This window comes from Anarhichas minor, unplaced genomic scaffold (assembly GCF_050575085.1).
Source record: "Anarhichas minor isolate MPS153535 unplaced genomic scaffold, ASM5057508v1 ptg000006l, whole genome shotgun sequence".
Lineage (NCBI taxonomy): Eukaryota > Metazoa > Chordata > Actinopteri > Perciformes > Anarhichadidae > Anarhichas > Anarhichas minor.
The window spans coordinates 5,089,039-5,101,478 of record NW_027466452.1 but is presented as its reverse complement, the minus strand read 5'-3'; the positions used below and the strand labels follow the sequence as shown (position 1 = coordinate 5,101,478).

The window sequence follows — 12,440 nt, the reverse complement described above, 5'->3', positions numbered from 1 at the left end:
GCTGCTGCTGAGTGTGTGTTGCGCAGAGTGCCCATATCAAACACACCAGTGACCGCCCTCATCGTCATCGTGAATGACATCACGAATATCTCACGTACTTTATATCTCATATCCTATAATTTACCATATTGTATTATGTTAAACAGATATTTGCATCATATTCTATATAACATTTATATTATATCTCTATATCTGTACAGAAAAACACTACGTACTGACTCTGCTGCTATAAATCACACCACTGTCACTTTTCCATATGCCTATTGTGTAGTATATTTTTTTCATTATTTTGTAATTTTTGTGTTATATACCTCTTATTATTGTTTATTTAGTTGACTGTCTATTCATCTGTACCATTACTGTCACTGTGCTGCTGCAACAACCAGATGTCCCCTCTGGGTATCAATAATCAGATCTTATCTCATTACAGTGATGTTTTGTAGCTCACCTGTTGTTGCGGTCATGTTTATATAATGTGGTAATCAAAATGTTGGAACTTACCTGTGATGGAGAGGGAGCCACAGAAGACTCATGTTGCAACAGTTGTCATGTTGTCATGAAAAGTTAAACAGTTTGTTTACTTTTGTAGTTTTTAACATTAACCAGCAGAGGGTACAACAAAAATCTAAAGTTAAAATGTTTTTCTTGAAATTTATGTAGATATAGCTACTACAGAGTGGGCTCAATAAAAATACAATTTTTTAAACTGCCAATCAAATAACTAAATAAAAAACTATTTTTGCGATGTAGCTTAGCTTGCTACTTGTCTCTTGATTAGCTTCAGTGTAGCGAAGCATCATTTAATGTGTTGTACCTGTGTAGCGTAGCTCACTGCACTTTCCAAGTAGCTCGCCCAACACAGTCACTAACTTTGTCAGTGAAAACAGCTGCCGGCTGCTGGAGGCAAGGTGGATCAGAGCGAGACCGAACGGATTCTCTGTGGGCTCATCACTGTGAGACACCTCTCCTGTTAAACAGAGCAGCTTTACAACAGCATCATGACCAGTGTGCACAAACAGGAACAATTAGTGCACGGTCCACACATCAGTGTCGACATGTGGCAATGTGCCCCCCCTCCATACTGAATTAATTTGCCAGTCTGATGACTCAGGGTTTATAAAACAAAGTCCATCTGTTTTTATTTCTGTTCCATTTATTCTATTTCATTTAGCTTGGTCTGGTGGTTGCCATTTGACAACTGCAAATAAAGTGTATAAACAATGGTTCACAGAAAAGGAGAGCAGGAGTGTTAAGAAATCTGATATCAGATTTCTGCCAAGACAGTGAACCTAAATGTTTCTCTGAATGCTGATATCAGCACGTTAACATTCTCACAATGACGGTGCTAATATGCTAATACGTCGCCACCTTAGTTAAGCATATCAATATGCTAACACTTGCTAATTCGCACTAAAGACAAGTACAGCTGAGACTGATGGGAATGTCATTAGTTCTGCAAATATTTGGACAAAGTATTGCACACACTCTTATGTGGACCTGAAGATGGCCCTAGAGGACTAGTTATCGATTCATCCTGAAGGGACTTGTATGTCCGTACCAAATTGCATAGTAGCTGTTGCGGCCTTTCTCTCTGAAACAAAGTGGCAACGTCATGGACATGCTAGAGGAAGAGTCAGGAACTGGCTGACCACTGTTGGGAATGTTTTGATGAGACTTAAGGATCAGATGGAGATGTTTTTATTAACTATCATTAATTAAAATACATGTAAACATATAGTACCTCAGGCACTTTGAGGAACCGTAAACTTGACCTTTTCACACATCTGTAGCTAGATTCTGTTTTCTCGAGCTAACCAGGCGACAACTCTACTTCAAAGGGACAGCTTCCTAAAAAGTCCTCACATTGTTCTAGCCAGTGCCCGTCACAGTAAAAAAAATCATGTCTAGAAAAGTTGTCCGTAGTCTCTCTGCTGTCCAACTCCCTCTCAGCTCTCCTCAGTCAGAGGCGGCGGCTGTCTGTCCAGGATGCTGGCCAGTGTTTTAAACGGCTGTCCCCAGTCACCAAGGGAGCTAAAATCCCCTGAATCGTCAATAACCCATGGCTCCTCTATGGAGCTGAGTGAGCCGGCCACCGAGCCGTTGCCCTCGTAGGCGTACGTCGCCAGCGAATCATAGGGCGGGGCGGCGTAACCCTGCTGACTCTCCTCCAGCCGCTGTGCAATGAACTCCCTGATCATTCCAGCATCGCCCTCAGTCACCCGTTTGTTGTTCACGATTACACTGGCCGTTTGACGATGGATGTCAGGGGACCTGACATGGTCGCAGCGGCTGCTGAGGTGCAGCAGAACCCCGTCTCCGTAGCCATTTTTCTCCTTCTTGGAGCTGCTGCTGTGAGTGCTGGTGCGCTGTGAGTGTTTGTTGCGCAGAGTGCCCATGTCAAAGGCGCGCGTGTCCGCCTCGCCGCCGCCCTCATCGTCATAGTGAATGACGTTATCACGGATGTCCTCTTTTGATGTCATCAGAGTGTCCTTCTCTTTGTGGCGCCTCTGGCCCATGTATAATGCTGCCATGACTGCAAGACAAAAGGACAATAAATGATGAGTTATTTGAAAATGATCGATCTTAGCATTATAAATCTCAGTATTTTCTGCCTGATTTTTCGTTTTAAAATCTGTATGTTGACAGTTTCTGTGATTATAGCGTCTTTTAAATGATAGCCAATATGGGTGAACTTCTCTTTGCATCACACTGCGTTCAGTGGGTGACTAACTAACAATTTCTGGTTAAAGATCTCTACTTTAATAGGACCACTTACATATCCCGCTGTACTATCAAGTATTTCCTGTCAGTAACAATTGGAAAAGCGGATGGATCCCCGTGTAAAGTATCCAGATGGCAGGCTCTAACACGTGACTCCCAGGTCAGATCCGGGCTAACGTGCTCTCTGTTAGAGTCTGTATGTGAGGGATACAAACTGCCAACGCTGACCGTGAGCAGCTTTGAAGATGGTGAGAAGAGGAAGCCCTGCTGCTCACTCACGTCTCAATTCCTCTTGGTACAAAGCATTGATTACTCTTTTGTCCCGGACTGCTCTCTACAGTTCTGCTGTTTCTTATCTGATCTGTGAACCCACACTCTCACATTTTGACATTAACACACAACCCTATATGGACAATTTAAGGACATGTATTCCTAATATTTCTGATGCAATCCTAGTCATGCTGCCTCCCCAGCACATTATTACATAAAAACATTTTCTTGTAGAAGATTATGGAGTTTTATATATATATATATATATGACTCATAATTGGTTAGATTTAAAATCCCCAGTTCAACCCATTCATCTAAAAAAAATCAACCACATCACATGGTTTTCCTCAGTGGATGGAGATCTTAGTTCCATACTTGGCTCACACAATGACAACAACTCCATCCACGGAGGAATGCCATGATAGGAGGCTGAAAGCTGTGGAATAAGACTAAGTGGAAGATTCTTTTGTCAAATCTTTAGAATCCACAACTATGGTAAGTGCTTTAGTTCAGAGTAACAGCTCTGCAGAAGCTAGGAGACATTGGCAAAAGACAGTTGAGTAACAACACGAATGGTAGTTCAACATTTGGGATTAAGATGAAATACAAGATAACCAATAGGACACCATCTCTCTGCCTGGTTTGACAGCTTATTGGGTATTAGAAGATTAAAGACGCTGCCTCACGTTAAACCAGATCCAAAAGAATCACCCAGAAGTGAAGAAGTCAGTAACAGAAGTGTCTTCAATGTGTCTGCAGTGATTGCATGTATCAGTTATTTGGATATAATTTGGCGTCTTTGCCTAAAATGACTGATAGCACTGTTTTTGTGGGAATACTTCCTGTTTATTTCCAAGTGTTGTTGGTCATGAATCTGAAGTTAGCTCTGGTGTCATCACATCAAAATGGTACACGTACATGTCGATTATAGGGAATATATTGTTGCTCTCTGTCCTGGTTGATTTCTCTACCTCACTCTCTCATCAGCCACTCTTCCTACTTCATCTGTCCTCATCGTGTCCCGTCTACTACTGTATAATCAGCAGGAGCAAGGAAACTAAGGCCGTTGCTCTAACCAGACAATCAATGAATCTAAAGTGTCCTGTGAGGCTGCCTCCACACCGGCTAATGCCACCACTGCTGCTGCTTACTGCAATACACAGCAGCCCCATTAAACAGCTGTCTTCCTAAAGACACAGCGTTTGAATGCTGTATTTCTGTTGGTCTCAGGTGATCTTTCTGCTTTATATTCAAATTACATTACAGCACAAATTGTTGCACTTCGGCAAAGATGCCTTCGTTGGTAAAATGATGTGCGCACACACACACACACACACACACACACACATTTCCATTATGAACCAACTATCTGTGAGGCAGATCAGTACATAGAACGACATCCCTCGGGGTATGTGCTATATAAACTAAACAAGGTCACGATGTAGACGAGGCGCTGGTTAATGGAGGCTGCTGGTATGTACACTAGAGCATGTGCTTTCTGCATGCTCAGCTCTTTGGGAGGCTTAATAGAAAACCATCACATGTCTGCATCAGGGCTTTTGTGCTGCTTGCTGCAGGAGGAAAGAAGAACTTATAGTACGGTACACCTGAGGACTGTAAAAAAGGAACCAACACGCTTCCAGAAATAATAGCAGGCACTACAGTCGGTCAGAGGGGAATTTAAAAGAGAACACACAGTCTGCGATCTGTCTGGGAAAAAAATGCAGTTTATTAGCTGCCTTTGTGATTCAAGCTACAGCCAATATTCTGTTTACTGTAGCGTGTCACAAAATAGTTCTACATGTGCAAGACATTTACAAAAAAGGGACAATATAAAGAAGCATGCAATCCAATATACTGTAGAATAATAAATGTCAGAATAATGTGAAATCATTAGTTTGTGATTCAGCAGGATCAGCAACAGTACTGTGTCCTGCTGCAGACGGGAGAATAACGCTGTGTTAGCATTAGAGGAGGAGGGGAGGAGAATCTGAAAGCTCTCCAGGCTGTAAGGAACACTACTTTCTATCATTACAGACACATACTGCCCTCCTGAGCCCCACTCAGAATAAGGCATTATGAAACAGAACTGATCATCTGGCTACCAGCAGCTCATCCAGCTCGTTCTTATTGTCTGATACCAACGCACAAGGTCCTCTTTAGTGTCTATATGAGACGCACCGACCGCTCAACTAGTCATTATTAGACACTAAATGTTACTGCAATGTAACATGTAAGTGCACTGGGTTTACAGCTATGTAGGCCGTGAGGGTTGTTGTGGGCTCTAAGTGCGATAGTGTGGATGGTCTGTATATACGTATGTACTTAAAGGATGAGAGAGTCGAACACTGTACTAGAGCCTTCAGGGATGTTCTGTTTGATACTAGCCCCCTGTTGTGTTTGTTTCATATGGTGTTCCTGGTCCATTATAGCGGACTATAAATCCATAATGTTGTGTTAGATCTTAATAGAGGCTTTGGATCTGCGTTGTCTTCATCATGACTTCCTCCTCTACAGATCTTCACTGTTAGTTTCCTGGCCTCTCCTCAATGATCAAGAGCCTCATGTACAGAAAAGCGTTTGGTCATTGTGCTGCCACAGAATTACCTGTGATCTTTATATACTAGAGCTGCGAGAAAAGGTCGACGTATTGAAAGAATCTGTTGCTTTTTGAAATGCCAACAGGTGTGGAAAAGTTCTAGTGGGGGTTGCCATGGAAGCCAAGAAGGGGAGTGAGGTGTGTGTGTGTGTGTGTGTGTGTGTGTGTGTGTGTGTGTGTGTGCTCAAACACACATTCATGTGGAGGTCTGGTAGAGGAAGTGTGTCCATCTGCTAAATGGACTTTTTACTGAACTCAATTTTAAACACTGACCGTATTCTCACCCATTCATTTCTAATGAGCGGCTGTTTCTGACCGGGAACACCTCTGCTACACCAAAGTGAAATAAAACACCCCAAATGTGATACAAATTATCACAATTTGATGTGTATTTCAATTACCTTCCTGGACATGTCATGGAACCTTATGAAAATCACATTAAAGCTACATTTTTCAGAAAGAAAACTTGTAAATTGTCTGAAGTTGGAGCGGACACAACAGGGTAACTAGATATTCGTCACTATAAGATTAGTTTAACCTTTTGATATAGCATTTGATTCAGATGTTCAGTCATGTTACCTTCAGCCTCTTCTCTGTTGATCTGTAAGAAGGTAATGTATGCCTCAGTTACTTACGCTCGGGGTTATTGTTATCCAACAGCTGTCGCCAAAGAGCTGCAGCCCTTTAAAAAGACCTATAATGGCCCCTGTTAACTTATGGATCGGTTTTATTGTCATGCTACTAATCATTGAGGGTCAGCAAAGTCCTAAAACCCTTTGAGCCTTCATAAGCCGAAAGTAGCCTTCGGTTGGGAGAACATCTCTCTGGTGGTGTCAAAGCCCTTTCAGAAAAGGTGAATTAATCGGCTTTTACGCTCTTATGCTTTTAACTGCCTGCCTCGGAAATCTGTCATCTTTTGAAATCCCTGCTTGAAATATTCTTTTAAAATATTTGTCCAGGTTTAATGTATTTTGTTCTAACTGCTGTGGCTTTTAGACTGTATCATTTTGTTCTCCTTCCGTTTAATGCATGACTCTACTTAGTTTACTTTACTAAGCGTCAGCACTTCACCAGTGCACGGCCTGTCCGCAATGTGCTGCTGTGGAAAACCAAAATGCTCATCGCTCATTTGACTCCAGGGAAGTGAAGAAGAGTTCCGTTGTAATGTTAGTTTATCCAGAATCATCAGCGAACGTGAACTGCAGTCGATGAGTCAATGTCCGCTGCAGACAGCATGCCGAGGCTGCTGCTGAGCAGAGCGCTGTTTGCCTGGTTATTCAAGGTTTATTCCTAATTCCACACTGCACATTCTTGGGTCTTGTAAAGTTGATCGTATGACATGTGAAGGTTGTTCCACAGACAGAGAGACAGAGAGTTCTTGGTTTATACAGTATTTGAGTCTAGTACCAGCACAAATAGTTGATTATTAGAAAATTGTATTATTATACAAAAATGCCACACATTTACTTCTCTGTTTCATATCATTGTGCACTGTGATGTCTCTGAACACTATTTTCTTGCATGTAATTGACTAAACTATTAATCAATAACTCAATAAATTTTTTCAAATGTTTGTAGTCAGTGGACAGGATCTTATCTTCTGGCCTAGTTCTCCCCAGCCCGCCTGCTGTACTTGTGCCTTTGCCTTGAAGGTACCAAGAGGATGTTATGAAAGCCACAGGACATGCCATTCTCCAGCAAGACAACCTCTCCCTTTGTTCTGGTATGTACCAGCAGTGTCAATTTTCAATTGTACCTTTTCCAGGAAACCTTCTTTGTAAAAATATACTCTTTTTAGATTTGCCATTTTAGGCACAAATATTAAGATAGTAACACTTCAGTAATCAACACCATGCCATCATTTATTCAGCCCTGTTTTCAAGCTTCTTCCTCTACAGCAAAGTGTTACATTGCCATCCTGACAAATGAGAGGAAAAGCCTCGAGAAAAAGGTGGATGTGTTACCAGCTATTAGCCCATCCTCCCTTCTCCTCCTTTATGTCCTCTTTCAGCTATCCTCCCTCTCTACAGAGAACACCAATAAAGAAGGCACAATGTCCTCAGGAGGCTGCAATTCTTCTCTGCCATGCTACACACACGCACGCACACGCACACACACTCTCATGATTGGAGTGATTCAGTTGTGAGAGCAGGATAAAGAACTTCTTTCAAACTGCTTCCATTTCATAGCAGCTTTATCTGTAATGTAACACACATACCAGTTGTTTATGCACACACACACTGAAACACACCATGAGAGCTGTGTGCACGTGGCCCTGCGTGTTTCCACTGTGTTGGACAGGTGGTTATGTAACAGGCAGAGATAAAAGGAGATGGTAGAAGAAAAAAAGACCTCCCTGTGATAATTAGAGGCTTGTTCTGGGTTGTTGATGCCCTCTAGTGTTACATCACATGCATTAATTCACCTCATCACCAGCTGCAAGCCAGAGACTTCAAATAGTACACTGAATGAATGAAATGAAAATTAACTACATAACAAATTTACATTTTATTTTTAAAATAAAGTATAATCTGGAAAAAAATATATATATTCTTTTTAAGGTCACAAAGTTACATGAACAGAAAAGTTGTATGTCATGGTCCAGTTAGTCTTCTCAAAATGCACTCATAAAAAATGTCACGTTTTTAGACTGTAAACCAGTCCTTCAATTTGTGGCTTTAAACTACGCTACGTTTCATTACATTACCTTTCATTACGTTTCATTGGATTATGTTTCATTACTTTACTAGTACACCTCAACACAACCCCAGACTGACCCTGGGCTGGCAGGTGAAATAATGAGCTGGTGTTGGGGCTATGAACAGTGTTTGGCGTTTCATCATATCATCATGTTATAGTAGAAAGATGAGCTTACCTATCAGCAGAGCTACACAGAGCAGGATAGCCATCAAAGCTCCAGTGCTGAGGCCCACAGGCAGGAAGATGGCCTCAGCTGAGCAGCTCAGCAGCGAGCCTACTCCCCTGCAGGAACACACTCGGATTGTGAGGGTGGCTGTGCTGCTCTGGGCGGGGTAACCGCTGTCTTCAACCACAACAGGGAGGACATACACATCCTGCAACCGCTGCTGGTAGATCGTACGCCGAGACACAATGCCAGCGGTGTTGTCTGGAAACCAACAGAGGGTGATGTTACGTCACTGACAGAGTCACCGTCACGCCAACCTCTGACACAAATGTGATCGACACTGGAGAATACCAAGCATTAGCACAGCTGAAGTGTTAGTCTGTCCACTTTACAATTATACTAATTTATAATAAACTAAAGCACAGGACTTTAAAATCTGCAAAAATAGCAAGAATATTGTGTTTTTTCTTTCAAAAGTCTCAATCATCTCCTGAAACTGGTCACTGACAAACATTACTTAAACAGGAGGACATAGTGCATTTGTTTTTTTAATTTTATTTTTTCTTTCATTCGATAAATTTGGTGGATGTGGAATTAAGGATGTGTCAATACCCGAAAATGTGTAGTTCTCGATAGCCAATGCGATACCACGGTAAACAACTACAACAAAACAATAAACACTTTGAGCTAGTTTTAAAAAAGTTAAACGGGTCATAATTCCCTCTCCAATATCTATTTTACATTGCTGTGAAAAAAATCTCCTTCAGACATCAAGCCTCTCATAAAAAAAACTCAATTTCCATAACTGTAGAAAAACGAGTACCGTGATATTTTCAGAATTTTGTTCTGGTGACATCACTTTGTGGGACTGAGTCAAAATGAACCACAGTGTGTGTTCATGGGAATGAAAAGGTGTGGATCTTTTATGTGTTTTCATAGTTTTTGAACAATGGAGCTCTATGGCACAGGCTTTGATACAAATAAAATACTTGTTATTAATTTGGGATTTATTGACGATAAGAAAAACATATCACCAGACCTAATGCTAAAAACAAATGCTGCAGTAACAGACTCATAAGGAAGACCCAGGAGTGTGACACATATAGTATAACAGCGTAGACAGTGTGACAATGTGTTCTGATATAAGAAGAGAGGTTTTATATTTAAAAAACTGAAACAATCTGATGTTCACTCGACTGCGTCCAGTTAGGAAGAGGTGTGAGTTTTACAGAACTTTACATACAGAACCACTACCTGGTGGAAGTGACCACCAACAGTTAATGCAAATTCAACCCACAGTCTTTATGAAATTTCCTCCATTCTTGAGAATTGTTTCAAATGTTATTGCTCACACCCGTTTCCCTTTCAATGATGCTGTCTTTTTTTCTGCACCCTTTCAGATATCAGTAAACTTTCACTAACCTTTACCCGGCCTGAAACGTCTGTCACCTGAGATCTCTAACTAGCAGTTTGATGAATGGACCTTGTTGGATGCACTATGTGGCCCAGAAGGAAGCTCCGCCCAGTTCATGGCTCAAAAATAATCGACTTCCTTCTGAAGTAACACTCATACTGGAACTAATTACATGTTTTAAGTGTTGCATTTTGATCCGCTGACCTGCTCTAAAAATGACCACAATTGAATGCAAAATAACAAAAAGAACATCACAAATTGCATCACGTTTTTAAGTAAAGGGATGTAAATTCATCTATTTGGATTCCAATAAACATAATCAACCTTAGAAGACTCAATTCACCCAGAAGACATGTAGCAGGGATTCAAATCTGATCAGAGGGAACACAAAGTCTGGAAAGCATTAAGAACATTTAAATGTTTATGTTTTATCACTTCCTGTTTGTTGGTTTCTGCCCATTCATTTCAGTGCTGCTGGTTCAGACCCATGACCCATGTGATCCTCCATATCTCAAAGTAGGGAAACTACTTTACTGGATAAAGCAGGTTATGCATCATGGTTCAGGTAAGGTCAAGGCTAAGATTATGCTCTTTAATACAGAAATGTCTGCAGTTTCTTGAGACGTGCTATTGAAGCAACAGTCTCTCCCTTAACGTAAAGCAGACCTAACCACAGATGGGAGTCATGATGTGAAACTCTGCTGAGTCCCTCACTGGTGCATTCATGTAGCTCTTCATCCACTCAGAACAGCATTGCCTGTGAGCAGACAGCAATGATGTTTTTCATCAACAGCATGGCTGGGGAAACATCCACACACTTCTTTTCACTTTGCTATCTCAATGTCAGAACTACTGTTCTGGATCTCCTCAAACTGATGCCCTCCCAGTAGGGGAACACACTAGTGGGAAGGCGTGTGCATGAAGGCGTGTGCATGAAGGTTGCAATTGCAGGTGAAATGCAGCTGTTGTCATGGTGGAAGATAAACACATGTAAGGTGTTTACACCCTTGTGATCCAACAGGTTCAGGGAATCCAATGTGCGAGAAAAACGTTGTACTTTGTACGGTTGGCAATCATCCGAACTGAATATAATAAAATACCACTCCTTCCAAGCTAATAGCTAAGACGTGGAAACATAATGACATTGACAGAATAAGATAAAATAGGCCTGATTGGAGACCTTATAACTGCTGCCCACATCACTGTTTGTTTCAGTGACTCAAATCACAGTGTCACTGTTTTTTATCGTTTTGAAAAAGAGATGTCAAGTGCTGTGCTGCATTCTCTTAGCGCATGTTCAAAGGTTCTGGGGCAAAGGCAGCCAACAAGAGCAAGAATATCATTCATTTGTTATTGGAACAATTTATGTGCACTTCATTTTTTGAAGTTTTGGAAGGTTTGAAACCTGTTTTTGCTTTGATGCAAAGATTCAACACCAACAGTTTCACAGTAGACAAATACAAATCACTCATGAGTTCATTAAAAGCATTCTGTGAGGAAAAAGACCTTTCATAGCAGCAACCATGTGGCACACTTCTTAATACGCAACACACAGGAGCCTTTATGAAGTGTGAGTGTGTGTGTGTCTTAACACTGTGGTTGTATGTTGTGTGTGTTTGATGCACATATTTCTCCTTCCTTGTTTCTTGTTTCTTGTTTACTTGTATTCTCTGCATATATTGTGTTATATATTTCCCACTTTTCACATAGTCTTTTATTTCTATTTATCTCATATTACTTTATGCTTGCATATAAGAGCCACTGTAACGTACCAATTTCCCCCAGGGGATCAACAAAGTATTTCAGATTCTGAGTCGACTCGACAGTCCACTGTTGGTGAATGTGCAACATCACAGCGGTCCACTATTAGATAGGTATCCAAACACACACAAACACACACACACACACACACACACACACACACACACACGCACGCTCCAGTTCCCCTTGGTGGCTGTAGGCCTATGTGTCTGAGTCTATCAGATGTGATGCTGACTGTATATATACAAACATACAAAAACACAACAATGCTTGTTGGTGAGGTGTTGCAGGGGAAAGCAGGAAATGTCAGGGGAGGATTTGTACAAGCTGAACATCCCAGAGCAACATTCAGACTCACTCTTCATTCAGCGGGGAAGGATTTGTTGAAGCTCCCAGGGAGTGGGTATCGGAGAACATTTTAAATAGCAGCAAATGTTTTCTTTTTCTTTCAGTAGTGAATAGTAACCAAATGATAAAACCTTAGAATAAACAGGACACTGTGGCCGAGAGCTGTAAGCTCACAAAATGTTTCCTTTTTGTTGCTGCGCGTGTACCTCCCACTGGTTAGTGATGAAGACTGTTCGGTAGTGTGTGCAACAGTCCAGCATTGACCGTGTAAAGCAGCGATGAAGCTCATCACTGAAGCGTCTGGAGACAACCTGTGTCATGAAGATAGCACACGCCGTTCTGCCGAGCTATAGCATTGTCAGTGACTGCAGTGCAGAGGGAAATAATTGTGCATTCAAAATTCATAAAAAAGTCAATCAAATCATTCCTCCGTACTGGAGGATTCTACTCTTCACAATTGA

The 12,440-nt window shown here is 41.4% G+C and overlaps 1 protein-coding gene across 1 annotated transcript in view; it reads right to left on the bottom strand.

The window, feature by feature from the left end:
- Positions 1-1,946: 1,946 nt before the first annotated feature.
- The window catches only part of LOC142935516 (cadherin-12-like), a 59,284-nt gene continuing 48,790 nt past the window's right edge, over positions 1,947-12,440 (bottom strand). Inside the window, exons 11-12 of the mRNA XM_076079925.1 lie at positions 8,466-8,717; positions 1,947-2,533 (exon numbers count right to left, since the gene is read on the bottom strand). Of these exons, the coding sequence (XP_075936040.1) occupies positions 1,947-2,533; positions 8,466-8,717 (839 nt within the window). The remainder of the gene's footprint in view (positions 2,534-8,465; positions 8,718-12,440) is intronic.